Source organism: Rhincodon typus, chromosome 13 (assembly GCF_021869965.1).
Source record: "Rhincodon typus isolate 14 chromosome 13, sRhiTyp1.1, whole genome shotgun sequence".
Lineage (NCBI taxonomy): Eukaryota > Metazoa > Chordata > Chondrichthyes > Orectolobiformes > Rhincodontidae > Rhincodon > Rhincodon typus.
In genome coordinates this window covers 11,486,566-11,502,571 of record NC_063344.1, presented here as the reverse complement: position 1 = coordinate 11,502,571, position 16,006 = coordinate 11,486,566, and the positions used below count along the sequence as shown (strand labels likewise).

At 41.3% G+C, this 16,006-nt stretch overlaps 1 protein-coding gene and 1 long non-coding RNA gene across 2 annotated transcripts; both read right to left on the bottom strand.

Moving 5' to 3' along the window:
- Nucleotides 1-821: 821 nt before the first annotated feature.
- On the bottom strand, nucleotides 822-6,772 carry LOC125484649. The gene is made up of 2 exons (XR_007263463.1): nucleotides 6,698-6,772; nucleotides 822-1,482 (listed from the first exon to the last, which is right to left on the bottom strand). It is a non-coding gene; the product is annotated as an uncharacterized LOC125484649 (long non-coding RNA).
- Nucleotides 6,773-9,532: 2,760 nt separating this feature from the next.
- On the bottom strand, nucleotides 9,533-15,481 carry LOC109914941 (P2Y purinoceptor 14-like). The gene is made up of 2 exons (XM_048604149.1): nucleotides 15,430-15,481; nucleotides 9,533-11,976 (listed from the first exon to the last, which is right to left on the bottom strand). The coding sequence occupies exon 2, from the start codon at nucleotides 11,966-11,968 to the stop codon at nucleotides 10,877-10,879; it is 1,092 nt and encodes a 363-aa protein (XP_048460106.1). The 5' UTR covers nucleotides 11,969-11,976; nucleotides 15,430-15,481; the 3' UTR covers nucleotides 9,533-10,876.
- Nucleotides 15,482-16,006: the final 525 nt, after the last annotated feature.

The following is a 16,006-nucleotide window of genomic DNA, read 5'->3' as shown; positions in this document are numbered from 1 at the left end:
TCCATTGGAAAGAAGCCCAGCCTGCCCTATCTATACAACAGACTCCTCTTTCCAGTTATCAAAAAGTAAATCACCAGTGAACTAGCTGTGATGTACTTACATCATCAGATGATCAGCATTGCAACCAGTATTTGAGATATGGTCTTACCCATGCTGCCCTGATTATTTGCTACACCTGTGCGCAATCTTTTTTGTGACTCATTCACTAAAACAGCTAAATCCCTCTGTGCCTTGGAATTTCATGGTTATTCTCTGTTCAAATAATACTATACTTTTACATTCTTCCTGTCAAAGTAAACCAATTCGTGTGTTCCCACAGTAAACTCCATGTGCCAGAATTTTTACCCATCTCTCAACTTATTTCTGTCCATGACACATCTTCCCAGGATGGCAGGACTGACATATGAGGAAAGACTGGATCGACTGTCTTGTACTCGCTGCAATTTAGAAGAATGATGGGGGATCTCATAGAAACATACAAAATCCTGATGGGACTGGACAGGCTAGAAGCAGGAAGAATGTTCCCAATGTTGGGGAAGTCCAGAATTAGGGGTCACAGGCTAAGAATAAAGGGTAAGCCATTCAGTACTGAGATGAGGAGGAATTCCTTCAGTCAGAGTTGTGAACCTGTGGAATTCTCTCCCACAGGAAGCTGTTGAGCCCAGTTCATTAGATACATTCAAGAGGGAGCTGGATGGGTCTCTTGCAGCTAAAGGGATCCGGGGTATGGGGAGATATAAATTATCAAAAGCTGAGACCCAGCACACACTCTTGCGGGACTACACTTATCACATCTTACCAACCAGGCAAAGACCCATTTATACATGTTGTCTGTTTAATGCCAGCCAGTCAATCTTCTGATCATGCTATGCTAATACACTGCTTGCTATACCAGAGGATATGGTACTTCTGGAAATCCAAGTGTTGAACATCCACAGGCTCTCCTTTACCCACAGCATATGTTACTTCTTCAAAGATGTTTACTAAATTGCTTCAGTATAGTTTCCATTTCACAAAGCTCTGCTGATGGTTCCTGATTATGTTGAACTTCTCTAAGTGCTTAGCTATAACTTGTTCAGTGGATTCACTTGGATGTGGAAAATCTTCCCAGCGAGATCTAGCAGTGTAGGAATAACCTGTCTCAACGTGAAGTGATGTTCACTGCATGTATAATCACAGGACCACAAAGTTATCATAGTGCAGAAGGAGGCTATTCAACCCATCTTGCCTGCATCAGCTCTTCAAACTAATATCATTACGTAATGCCAGACACCCTTCTCTTTCCATCCATAGCCCTGCACATTTTTGTTTCTATCCAAACAATCATCAAGTGGTCTCTGGAATGCCTCAATTGAACTGAGGCACGATCCCACAAATTCAAAAGAAGAAAATCCACCTCCAATAAAAGCAAAATATAGTGGACGCTGGAAATGTGAAATAAACGTAGAAAGTGCTGATGAAATCAGGTAGGTCTGGCAGCATCTGTGGAGAGAGAGAAGCAGAGTTACTGTTTTGGGTCCAGTATGACTCTCTCTCTTGTTGAAGAGTTTGGCTCTTTTCTCCTACTGTGGTTCACCAGACAAATCATATTGGACAGGAAATATTAGCCCTTCATCTCTGACTACAGACACTGCCAGACTTGCCGAGTTTCTCCAATGCCTACTGTTTTCATTTTAGAAAAATAAAACACCTACTTGACTGAGGTTTTTGATGTGCCAAATATTCCTCTGTGCCTGTGGGATCAAACGTTTCTTTCGGCGATACTGGACTAAATGTCTGAGCAAATGTTCTTTTATATCCTCATGACATCCTTAAGTCAATTTGTGGTGTTCAGCATTTTCTTTAACCAGAAGTTGAGTATTGAAATGAAGCACAGTCATTCAGTCCAGCGTTGTGACCAAACATGACAGCAAGACACAACAGGATATGAGTGATTTAAAGATCCCTGAATTTAAAGATTTTTGCAGTGCCTTTGTTGTGGGCTGCTTGCTTCTGCTCCTCAGTTTTAAACTCTTTGTATTGAAAAATCCCATTTGTACTTTACTTACTTTGTGCCATGTAGTGATTGGAACAAAGTCAGCCAAGTAGACCTCGTGCAATGAGTTCCCTGATTGGGGCTGCTGATCTGGTCCAATCAGGGAGTCTTGGCTGACAGATATACATAGGAGTCTCAGGGGTTCTGCTCACTTTAGGAGCCGGTCCGAGCTAGTTGGGGAGGCAATGGTGGTATAATCGCTGGACTGTTAATCCAGAGAACCCAGATAATGTTCTGGGGACCCAGGTTCGAATTCCACCACAGCAGATGGTGGAATTTGAATTCAATAAAAATATCTAGAATTAAGAATCTAATGATGACTGTGAATCCATTGTTGATTGTTGGAAAAACCCATCTGGTTCACTAATGTCCTTCAGGGAAGGAAACTGCCATCCTTACCTGGTCGAGCCTACATCTGACTGCAGACCCACAGCAATGTGGTTGACTCTGAACTACCCTCTGGGCAAAGAATACTGCCTAGCCAGTGACACCCTCATCCCATGAATGAATAAAGAAAAAAGAAGTGTCACGAACTATGTACATGTAAGTGAAAGGTGACTTGGTGATGTGATACCAGCCTTTGTGGAGTTATTTCATGCCAGAGTTAAATTTATGCATCAATCTGTGCCACGTTAGTTGGCTGTCTGTTAGAGTTCTTGTCTTCAAAGCACTATATAGTCAAGGGGAATGTGGTGGAAACAAGGTTCTTGAGATCAGAACTGAGAGGATATAATTAATAGGAAAGATGATAGAGGTGCAGCTCTATTCTTTAGAAAAGATAAAAGCCGAGCAGTAACATATTAGCGGCTTTATGAAAATAGAAAAGAATGCTGCCTTTATTGCACCGATCTAAATTATACTTAAGTTGGGTTGGGGTTAATCAATATGATTTAAAGCAAACCAAACCTCAAATATACAGGAGTTGGCCCACTTTTATTGCCTATAATGGAATTGTAGAAAACTAGTCTGAATTCATGAGATAACAAGGTGTAGAGCTGGATGAACACAGCAGGCCAAGCAGCATCAGAGGAGCAGGAAGGCTGACGTTTCGGGCCTAGACCCTTCTTCAGAAAGAAGCACCCACGGATGACAATTTTCTGCCTACGGAACTAGTCTGAATTCATGTCCTGTTTATCATTTGCTTGGACTGGAGCCCATGTGTTTCTGGTTGTTTGACCCCACCCAGCTCCTACCCAAGAATTTGACACACCCTCTTCAGGAAGTAGAGCTATTGGAGGTTGGCGTACGTGAGAAATGGATTGTGCAGAGAAAGGGGAGGGTCACCATTCGTGGAGAGTGATTGAGATATCAGAGTGAGCTGGCACACTGATGAGGGTGAACGTGAGACTTACCTGTTAAACAAGGGCATGAGGTGGTTTGTTTGGACATAGAGGAATGAGTGAGTTCCCCTGCAAGGTGCGTTGGTCAGAGGAATGCTTGAAAAGGAAGCATGTATGGAAAGGAAGTCATTGTGCGGCATTTGACATGTGAAACGGTGGAAATGTTTTGCTACTCGCATTTCCTGCCATCCTGAGCCTCTTGCCTCTTCCTGATGCACTGTCTCCCGGTTTGAGTAAACCGTACTCCTGCAGCTGACTTCCTCAGGTGTTTGCTTGGAGATATAGACCTCAAATTTCCTAATAATGCAACGAAATACCTCGCTGCACTCCCTCAGCCCCTCTGGCTGAGGTAAGATTCCAAGACCCTGGGATTTGCTTTCCCAGGTCTCCTTTCCGATTGTCTGCTTGCTGAAGGCACAGGGCTCCATCAGAATTTCCCAGCAGAGGGTCACATATGCATTGATGTAGACGCTGAAGGTGATCAGAGCTTACTAGAGGTAAAATGGAAGACTCTGAACACAGGGACAGTTTGCATTTCTGATAAATACCACAGGTCAAAGAAATACCCATAAAATCTAGTTTACATGGGAAAGTAAACTCCGATACAACTCATTGAAGTGGGGTAGCAATTTTAGTGTTTTTTCTCAGTATCTCATAGAAATGTATGTCTGCTGTTTGCAGTGTCATGACAAAGGAACTATGGGTAAATAGAGTGAACTGTTTGGTGTTAGTAACCAAGCAGGATGCTTGAGAGGGGTTGGCTTCTGCCAAATGAAAGGATGGGCTGATGAAGGTTTAAAGAACTGAGACTTGTCGAGGTGTGCCTTACTGGTTATAACCAGATCCAGAAAACTTAAACAGGGTGAGAACGACTGTTGAAGGACTCTGGAAGCTTTGGTCTGGTGTAGTGCACAGAAGTGAACCTCTGCTAGAGAGCTTGGAATAATGTTGGCCATGCAGTCACTTGGAAGGTCTACACACACGCTATGTTGCTGCCCACTCCACTATCCCTCGATTCTAGAACAAAGAACATAGAACTGTACAGCACACGAATGGACTCTTCAGCCTGCAGTGTTGTGCTGAGTATGACGTCAAATGAAACTAATCCCATCTGCTGGTGCTTGGTCCATATCCCAACGTACGTTGCATATTTGTATGCTTATCTAAAGGTCTCTTAAATACTCTTATCGTATCTGCCTCCATCACCATTCCTGGCGGTATGTTCCAGACTCCTACCACTGTCTATAAAAAAAAACTTGTCGTTGCTTTGAACTTCCCCCTTTAACCTTAAATGCATGCCCCCTAATATTAGACATTTCAGTTCCTGGGGGGATAAAGCTTCTGACCGTCAACCCTATCTATGCATCTCATAATTTTATAGATTTCTATCAAGTCACCCCTCAGCTTCCACCACTCGGGAGAAAACAAACTGAGTTTTTCCAGTCTCTCCTTATAGCCCATACCCTCTAATCCAGGCAGCATCCTGGTAAACTTCTTCTGTACCCTCTCCAAAGCCTCCACATCCTTCCTGTAATGTGGCGATCAGAATTGAACACAATTCTCTTAATTGTAGCCTAACCAAAGTCTTATGAAGCTGCATCCTGACTCTTGTACTCAATTCTCTGACCAATAAAGGCAAGCATGCCATATGCCTTCTTTAGAACATAGAACATAGAACATTACAGCGCAGTACAGGCCCTTCGGCCCTCAATGTTGCGCCGACCTGTGAAACCCATCTGAAGCCCTTCTAACCTAAAATATTCCATTATCATCCATATGTTTATCCAATGACCATTTAAATGCCCTTAAAGTGGGCGAGTCTACTATTTTTGCAGGCAGGGCATTCCACACCCTTACTACTCTCTGAGTAAAGAACCTACCTCTGACATCTGTCCTATATCTATCACCCCTCAATTTAAAGCTACGTCCCCTCATGCTAGCCATCACCATCCGAGGAAAAAGGCTCCCACTGTCCACCCTATCTTTATCGCCCTATCTCCTTACCTGGCCACTTTCAGAGAGCTTTGGACTTGAACCCCAAGATCCCTCTGTATATCAAAGCTGTTCGGGTTCCTGCCATTAACTGTATACTTCTCCTTAACATTTGATCTCCCAAAACATAACATCTCTCACTCCATCTGCCATTTCTCTGCCCATATTTGAAACTGATCTATATCCGCCTATATCCTTTGACAGTCTGCTACACTATCCACGGCTCCACCGATCTTTCTATTGTATGCAAACTTACTAACCCACCCATCTACAGTTTCATCCAAGTCATTTTATATAAATCACAAACAGCAGAGGTCCGAGTACAGATCCCTGTGGAACACCACTCGTCACTGACCTCCAGCATGAAAAATACCCTTCCACCACTACCCTCTGTCTCCTATGGGCAAGCCTATTCTGAATCCATTTGGCCAAGTCACCGTGGATCCCATGCTTCTTAATCTTCTGGATGAGCCTACCATGAGGCACCTTGTCGAAATCATTACTGAAATCCATGTAAACAACATCCGCTGCTCTACTCTCATCGATCACTTTTGTCACCACCTCAAAATTTAATCAAGTTATTAAGACGTGACCTGCCCTGCGCAAAGCCGTGCTGAATGTCCCTAATCAGGCCATGCTTTTCCAAATGTGCATAAATACTATCCCTAAGAATTCTCTCCAGTAGCTCCATAACCAGTGATGTGGTCTGTAGTTTCTGGATTATCACGATTCCCCTTCTTGAACAGAGGAACAACATTAGCTACTTGCCAGTCCTCTGGGAGCTCTTCATTGGCTAGCAAGGATGCAAAGATCTTGGCCAACGCCCCAGCAATCTCTTCTCTTGCCTCTCTCAATGACCTGGGTTAGGTGCCATTGGACTGTGAGGACTATTCCACCTTAATGCTCTTCAGTAGACCTAACACCACTTCTTTCTTGATCTCAAAATGCCGTAGCATGCTCCACACAAATCTCACTATCCTCCATATCCTTTTCCTGGGTGAATACCGATATAATTTATTCATTTAGAATCTCACCCACATCCCCTGCTTCCAAGCACAAGTTCCCTCCTTTATCCTTGAGTGACCCTACCTTCTCCCTTGTTATCCTCTGGTTTTTAATAGGATGCCTTGGGATTCTCTTCAACCCTACTTGCCAGTGTCATTTCATGGCCCCTTCTTGCTTTCCTAATTCCCTGCTTGAGTTGTTCCTACTTTCCTTTATGTTCCTCACGGGCTCTGTCCGATTTTTAGCTTACTAAACCTTACATGTGTTTCTTTTTTTCCTGTTGATTAAATTCACAACCTCCTTTTATTGTCCAAGGATCCCTTACCTTGCCATCCTTGTCCTTCTTCCTTACTGGAACCTGCCAGTCTTGAACTCTCCCCAGCAGTTCTTTAAACAGTTCCAACATATCAAATGTGGACTGATAACAGCTCCTCCCAATTAACACTCCCTAGCTTGTGCCTGATACTGATGCAGTTTGCTCTCCCCCAGTTTAATACCGTCTTGCAAGGTCCTGACTTATCTTGTTCATAACTATTTAAAACTTTAAGGAGTCGCGATCACTGTTTCTGAGAGATAAAAACCTTGTCTTTCCCATCCTTGCCTCATGGAGATGGAGCATCCATAGTTTCCTAGGCGACAAAATTTTAAATATTTACCACCAATTTTTAAAATATTTCTTACCAATGAAGAAATGTGACCTCATTTCAGAACTAAATGGTTGGCACTTTGTCCTAACAGAATGCCCCTATGTTTTATATTCTGTGACCAGTGAAAATAATCTCTTGACATTTAGCCTGTCAAGCTTGTTCAAATCTTGTGTGGCTCAATGAGATTGCCTTTTGTTTTACTAAATCCCTGAGAATGCTGACTCAAATTGCACAATTTCTCATCGGAGGTGTTATTTCAAAGATTAATTTGATGAACTTTTACTTCCTCTGATTATTTCTTTTCTTAAATGTGGGGACCAAAACTGCACATAGTACTCCAGTTGCGGCCTCACCAATACCATTGTGCAATTTTAGCAACTCTTTATTTTTGAAGTCCATTTCCTTTTCAGAAAAGGTTACACAATTTAAAAAAAAACTCCAGGAAGTAGCCCTTTTTGTACTCTCCATTCACTCAGTCGCTCATTCTCTCTCGCATTCTGTCTCTTCTGTCTCACTCTCTCTCCTCTTAGACTCTGCACTCACTAAATCATTCACTTGCCTCTCGATCTCTCTCACGCATATACATTGCTGTCACTCTCACTCACTCTCACACTGCTCTCAGTAACTCACTCTTCACTTCCTCAGTCACTCTCCTCACTCTCTTCTCATTCCCCACTGACACTCCTCACTCTTACCTATCCCCCTCACACTCATTCTCGACTAACTCCCCCCATTCTCTCATATACTCTTACTCACTTGCCACCGTCTCTCCTCACTCTCATTCACTCTCTCTCGTCTTGGTCACTCTCCGCTCACTCTCTTCATTCACTCACTCATTCTCCCCTCCCTATCACTCCTTTCTTCTCTCATTCACTCCATGCTGTCTTCACTCACCCACTCAGTCTCCACACTCTCCCCACCAAACCACATTCTTTGTCGCCACACACTTTCTTTCTATTCTTCCTTGCTCTCGCTCTAGCTCCTGCTCGCAGACTCAAAAGAGCAGACCGCCAGTAAAATGAGCAAATTGCAAGTTTTAAATGTAACCAAACAAATTTCATTATAATCAAAGCAGAAGTTGCTGGAAAAGTTCGGCAGGTCTGACAGCATCTGTCGAGAGAAATCAAAGCTAACATTCTGACTGCTTGACCAGAATGTTAACTTTGATTTCTCTCCACAGATGCTGCCAGACCTGCTGAGCTCTTCCAGCAATTTCTGTTTTTGTTTCTGATTTACTGCATCCATAATTCTTTCAGTTCAAATGCAGTTTGATTTTTGTTGTATTCATCCCTCCCTCTCTTCAGTTTCAGTTCTATATGTGGAGACCATAAATAAAGGAGAACATGCGAAGTTTGCTGTGCCTTTCAATGGAATCATAGCTGATCAGATAATCCTCAACTGCCTCCCCGTGATTCCCTTAATAATTAAACACTGGTCTATCTCCACAGCTGTCTGTGGTGAATAATTCCACTGATTAACTGCTCACTGTGAGAAGAAATTCCTTCTCATCTTTGTCTTAACTGGGCAACTGTGTACTCTGAGGTTAACGCTTCCGTGTCTGGACCCTCCCACAAGGATACACAACCTTTCTGCAGCTACTGTGTAAAGTCCCTGAAGAATCTTCGATGTTTCAATAAGGTCACCTCTCATTTTTCTAAATTCTGAAGAGTACAAGCCCAACCTACTCCATCACTCTTTATAAGACCGGCCCTCCTCACTCAGCATCAGCCTAGTGAACCTTCTCTGGACTGCCTGCAATGCCAGTATATTTTTACCTGGATCAGGTATCCAGAACTGTTCCACAGTATTCCAACTGTCATCTGACTAGTGTCTATTGTAGTTTCAGCCAGCCCTCCCTATTATTATACTCCATTTCCAAGGGAATAGAGGCCATTGTGGGGACAGGCAATAAATGCTAGCCAGCCAGTGACACCCACATCCCACAAAAGAATGAAAAAACAACATTCCATTTACCTTCCCTATCACCTGCTAAACTTGCATGCTAGCTTTTTCTGATTAATGCACCAGGGCCCCCAAATCTCTCTGTGCTTCAGCTTTCTGCAGTTTTTCCTCACTCAATTAATATTCAGTCCCTCCATTCTTCTTGCCAAAGTGCACAGTCTCATATCTTTCCTCATTGTATTCCATGTGCCAAGCCTTGTTTACTCACCTAACCTAGCTGTATTCCTCTGCGGTCATTTTGCATCAACCTTACTACTTGCCTTCCACCTCTTTTTGTGTCACCTGCAGACTTGGTGATAGTATGTTCACTTCTTTCGTCCGAGTTATTGATTATGTGTTGTGAATAATTGTGTAATGAAAGGACACATTGACAATATCTCTCTCCCAATCATTATTAGGATTTCTCTCTAAGGTTCAATGCTGTTAAAAGTTTTGTAAATTACTGAAACTTTTATTCAGGTTCTTGGCGAAACAAAATGTTGACAGCCAGTCATTTCATTGTTAGAGATTGAAGAGAATTTATGGAGTAATAAGGCGATACTTAACCAGGAAATAGTTCAGAGTTGCACAAAGGTTTTTTTTATTTTGCAGAGTAGCTCATGCACAGGTCAACACAAGTTCAGGTATAACTCCTTTCCTGTTTCGTCCATGTTTGTTTTTCAGTGATTCTGTGTATTGGAACATTTCAGACTACCCTCATTATCCCTGCCCTCTCAACCTGATATCCAGGGTTTCTTTGACCATAATTTGTCGAAAGCAATAGACTCTCACCATCCTTAACCCAATTAAAATAGTTAGTAGCCCATCACAGTTACACCAACAGACCATCAATAATCCATTCACAATCACATCAATAGACCGTGGATATTTACTGATAGTTATACCAACAGACCTGCAGTACTCAATCAAAAGCTACTTCCCGGAGAATAATGAACAAAGTTAGCAATTACTCGTGTACTAGCAGTTAACTCTTTGATTACCAAAAGTCCACATGAGCGTTCACAAAATGCAATATGTGAAATTCATAATAGTACCCGGAAAGACGCGCCAACCTATTTTTCTTTACTGAGGACGTTGTTACATTTCTCTATCATGTTAATCTTTTTATGTACAAGCACTTGATCATATTGAAGTATAAACTTTCCTGATCAGAATGTTTCACTCTGGTGTACCAAAAGTCAAATGAAGTAATATGAATAATTGTACAGATTTTTTGAAATTTGCACATTACTGTTACATATTTCTGTTTTTTTTTGATATTGAATTCTGAAGGTCAAAAAAAAAAGACACCAGCTTATAGTCCAACAGGTAATGGAAGAGCAGCGCTCCAGAAGGTTGTGATTTCAAATAAATCTCTTGGACTATAACCTGGTGTCGTGTGATTTCCAACTTCCAGATTCGATCTCTGTTTTATAAATGTTCATGTAAGAAGACATCACATTTCACAGGAAAGAACTGGTGCAAATCAGCTAAATCAGCCTTAAAGATTCAATATGAAGGGTTAATTTTTCTGGAGCTGTAACAAGATTTTGGGGAATAGATCGAAATTTTGTTTTGGTGGATACTTTAGATATTTTCTCTGTGACTTCCACATCTTGTTTTCACCTTTTGTGTAATAAACGTCTGTTCTATTGTTAAGGAAACGCTGCAATCATATGTGACTATGTTTCAATGAGTGACGACTGTGTTAACTGTGATAGTTGGCCAGATGTCAATCATGGATCTGAACTGTCTGGTAGTACCATCGGCTGAGACCATAATTTCAATAACGGTTCAACTACTCTTGAAGTACTTTTGCTGTAGATATGTACATTTAGTGTCCTTATTGTTCTATCATCTTTTAAGATGCTTCTGTTTCTTCTTAGTAATTTGAGTAATATAGAGCTATAGCAAGTTCAACACAATTTTGCAAGATTAACGTTAGACGTTTTCGGACCATTGAATTGACTGCTGGATGGCTCATCGAGTAAGGATCGTGAAGCCTTAGCGTGTAAGGACAGTTCATTGCGTGAATCACTGTCCTTTGACTTTTTCTCCAGGCCTAACTTTGACCTGAATGCCTTGCAAAACAGAAAGTAGATCACTGGATCAAAGCAGGCATTCAGGGTCGACAGAACGATGGCTGATTCTTTCAAGTGGTAAAGCGTCTTTTGCCAAAAACATCCTGAGATGACATTTATCTGACTCAAAATATAAGGAAGTCTTGCAGTGTGGTAAGGTACAAAACACACCAAGAAGACGGCGAGAAGGATTAGAATGTTGTTCTTCGCCTTGGCTTGCTTCTTGAGTGAGCTTGGAGATGGGGACTTATCGAGACGCTTTGCTGTTTGAAAGTAAAAGAAGCAAAGCCCTATGAGCACGCAGAGGAACAGAACAGTGCCCCCAGTGTGGAGACAGATGTGCCAGTAAATTCCTGAACCTTTTCTCGAGTCCAAGCACGTTGCTGTGGCTTTCGGACTGTTCTGGGATGACTTTTTCAGCGTCAGGAGCATGTAAGAAAATCCAAGGCTGAGAAGCACACCCCATGTTAGGCCGGCAATGACTTTTGCGGACTTCACTTTGTGAAACGCATATATCTTGAGCGGTTTTACAATTTTTAAGTATCGTGTGGCTGCAATATATCCCAGGAAGAGAATGCTCGAATACAGGTTCAAGTAGAATATACATGTTGTAAAACTGCAGTAGATTTTCCTCAGTGCTGCCGAGCCCACTTGATTCTCACCAACAATTCTCATTGGCAATGTCAGGACCAGCAAGAAATCGGCTATGACCAGGTTCTTTAAGTAGATGATGATGCTGTTGCTGCTGGGAATGTGACAGAAGTACACCCAGAAAGCTAGGCCATTGAGAATGATTCCCACAGTACATATTAACGAATAGGCAACCATTGTGAACATCGCCAAGGTGTTTGAGGATAGCTGGCATGTGGTGTTGCTAGAGGAGTTTGTCCTGGTGACATTATCAATGCCTGCTGTTGAGTCAGCCATCGATACATCTGAATGTTAAGGTAGAATGTATTAATTTTCTTGATGGAACTCAAACAACAGTTGACTAATAGATGCAAGGTTAGAGGTTCATTATCTTATTAAATAATTATTACATAAAGTTTTATACAGCTGTACAGCATGGAACCAGACCTTTCAGTCCAACCCATCAGTGCCTACCAGATATCCTAAATTGAATCCAGTCCCATTTGCCAGCATTTGGCCCACATCCCTCTAAACCCTTCCTATTCCTATACCCATCCAGATGCCTCTTAAATGCTGTAATTGTACCAGCCTCCACCACTTCCTCTGGCAGCTCATTCCATACATGTACCACCCTCTGCGTGAAAAAGTTACCCCTTAGGTCCCTTTTACATCATTTCCCCTCTCACCTTAAACCTATGCCCCTCTAGTTTTGGACTCTCCTACCCAAGGAAAAAGACTTTGGCTATTCACTCTATCCATGCCCCTCATGATTTTATAAACATCTATAAAAGTCACCCCTCCGCTTCCGACACTCCAGGGAAAATAACCCCGGTCTATTCAGTCTCTCCGTATATGTTAAACCCTCCAAACCTGGCATCACCCTTGTGAATCTTTTCCTGAATCCTTAAAGTTTCACAACATTTTTCCTGTAGCAAGGAGTTTGATAGCTTTTTGTTGACCATTTTTACATCATTTGTTGAACTCAACAGCAGCTCGTGACAGTGCAGATGTGCTTTGTGATAAGACAACCAGTATTTTTTTGAGTGAAAAGCATTTAAAACTACCCATCTTTAACGAGAAACTTCTGGTGTAACAAGTTCTGTAACATTGTCACAAACTAAAGGCAAAGTCACCATTATCTTAGCGGACTGTGGGTCTGCTCTGTCATTTAGTGAGACAACTGTTGGTGGTTTAACGTGAGGGCCATCACACCTCCGGTGAGGGGAGAGGATGAGGAGGAGTGTCAACTGGTGCAAGAATTGAACCCATACTGTTGGCATCACTTTGCTTAGCAAACCAGTGATCCAACTACCTGATCTAATCAACTGTGCAAGCCACCATTTGAAAACTTTGTGATTTCTTCTTCTTGTGTAGTACCCTTCTTAAATTCACAGAACTTCACAGCAAATGGAGGATTTCTGAAGTGTGGTCACTGATGTAATTTGGGAACAGTGAGAATAAAGCCTCACAAATGGCATTCTTTAAGACATTACCATTAATGCTCTGTTTCTGTTGCCTTGGAGTCTGGCAATTATAAATTGATGATGAAATTTTCTTTCTTATGAATCCGTAAATGTCACAAAATAACCAAGGGAAGTTCTATTGGTTTAGGTAATCGGCTTACGAACTAGGCTCATTTCCTGCTATCTCCTGATCATATTTTGGTTGAAAAGGAAGTACAAATATTGGAACTTTTAAACTGATAATGGCAATAACATGTGAATTTTGTTCATAATCTGTCCCTCTCCACATTTGGTCTCATTCATACGATAATGGCATTTGTTGATGTGTGCGAGGTTTCACCTCGAACACTAACTTGTTGTACGGCACTGATAAAACTGGTGGGTTTTTTTCCCCATCCAGCACATTGTGTTTATATCCTTGCTGTCTGATGTTGTATTTTGTCTGTGACTAAGTGATTCATTTTTGCATGAAAACAAAATGCTGCCAATGCTGGAAATCCGAAACAAGCACAGAGATTTACTGAAGAAACTCAGCAGGTCTGGCAACATCTGTGTAGAAGGAAACTAAGTTGACATTTCGAGGCTGGTATGAGTTGCCTTCACAATTGATTCTGAATCATTTTGCAGATATTTTTCAGTTTCAGAGGTTCACAGATGCAGGCTTTTCGATTCTGTGTGAGATAACAAGGCAGAAATTTGCAATGCATTTTAAATCGATTTAAGGATGGCAGATGTGCAATTAATCCCTTAAATTGAATAATTACAAAGGTGTCTCTGGTTGTCAACTCTTGTGCTGAGCTGTAGATTTCAAAAAATGGAAAGATTTCTTTTTGGGGTCAGTTGTTTAATAACATTTTCTCTCAAACATTGTAACATTCATTTACAGGGGTTTGGAGTTGCTGGGCTGGACCAGCAGACTTGATGTGCTGAATGACCTAATTCTGCTGCTACATCTTATGATCTTTTCTCCAGTTACCTTCTTGAGCAGCTGCTGTGCCCTAATATGTTTTTCTATCATTTCTGCTGTTCAAAGACTTAGTTTTGTTGAAAACAGTAGTCAGAATTTGTATTTATCTAACGCTTTTCGCTCACAAAATATTTCGCCGTAAGTGCTGGCCAAGATAATATGCTGAAGGCACTGTAGTAGTCTCTGGACTTGGTGACCATGCCTTGCTGTCTCTAATGCGATACTCCTTTCACTTAGTCAAGGTGGGACAAATCAATCATAAATTTCTCTACTATGGAGGGAAGCTTTTGTTCAAGGCGATTGCCTACTTAAACATTCCACAACTTTCTGACAACTGCAGTGCACCAAGAATTCTCTCGAGTGTTTCAGTAGTAAACAAATCTAAATGTCTTGATTCACCAAAACAGTGCAATGGTCACTGACACAGATAAAATGACTTTTAATCATGTCTTTGAATCATTACTTGGAAGAATATTTCCAGAGAGGCACAGAACAGGTTTTGAAGGAATAACTAGTCTCAACTTGACACTGCTGGCCACTCTGCGTGTTGTCCTACAGATAGAACAGAAAATTTGCCTACCTGAACTGATGTTTTTGTTGTGGTAAGTACCTCTCAATGCCTGAGGGATGAAGAGTTTCTTGCAGCGATGCTGGACTAGATGTCTCTGTGCAAATTTACTTTTAATCCTCATGACATTCTTGGTCAATTTGTGGTGTTCAGCATTTCCTCTAACCAGAAGTAGTGAGTATTGAAATGAAGTGCACTCGTTCATTTCAGCATTGTGACTTAAAGCAGTAGTGATATACAGCAGGAAATGGGTGTTAAATTTATAGATCTAACCAGGCAATACATGTTTTGTGTGTGTGTGCGTGCTTTTCACATCAGCTCTCAGTTTTAAATGTTTAGTTTTTAAAAGCAGAATTTGTACTTCTCTAAAACAAAAAACAGTTGATGCTGGAAATCTGAAACAAAAGCAGAAGTAGCTGAGGAAACTTAGCAGATCTGGCAGCATCTGTGGGAAGAAAACAGTTAATGTTTCAACTCCAGCGACCGTCCTTAGAACTTTTCACTTTATTTGTACTTTACCTGCTTTTTGGTGGATTTGAATTTTATACATTAATCTGTAATCTGAGCAATCTCAGTGAACCAACTGTTGGAGTTCTAGTCACCCTATAACAATGATAAGGAAACACTGGGGAAAGTACAAAAATAATTCTTGGTATTGAGAGGATATAACTAACAAAAACAGGAATTACTTCTGAGATTGACATGAGGAACTGTAATGACCATTCTGACCTTTGTCCATCAGCTGACTTTACCTTCTTACCAATAGCTAAGGTCCTTGCTTTCCATTTTTCCAGGATCGAATTCAAGTGGCAACATATATCTGGAAAGTAAGGAAGCCATTCTTTCTACAACCAGATTTGTAAATATATCTTAAAGATAATATCTTCATTGCAATGTGATGAACAAAAGAGGTTTAAGCAAAACACCAGGAATGTTCCCATATGCAACAACAGATGGAAGTATTATGGCTCAGTAGAGAATTTGAAAATGAATCTTGGTTTAATAATCCAAAACAAATTAAAGCAGAATATACAAAATAGAATGTTACTTCTTCACTAGGAAGAGTGCAGTTGTAATTGTACGCCACTGTTCCACAAGTCTTCACAAAATCTGTAAAATCCAAATATGACTATGAAAGTTACCAACTTGCTCAACTGACTGCTACTAATGACAAAAGCAGTTTGCTTCAGTAAGAGAAAAAATTTTCTTTATTGTGACACATCTTAGAAGAGCAGTGAAAGGAAAGGATTTTTAATTTATGCAACTTAAACAACACCCCTTCAAAATGCCGAGAGACAGACACAGAGAGACAGACACAGAGAGACAGACACAGAGAG

Coding starts and splice junctions, on each gene's coding strand:
- LOC109914941 (XM_048604149.1), bottom strand. CDS start 11,968: ATGGCTGACTCAACAGCAGGCATTGATAATGTCACCAGGACAAACTCC.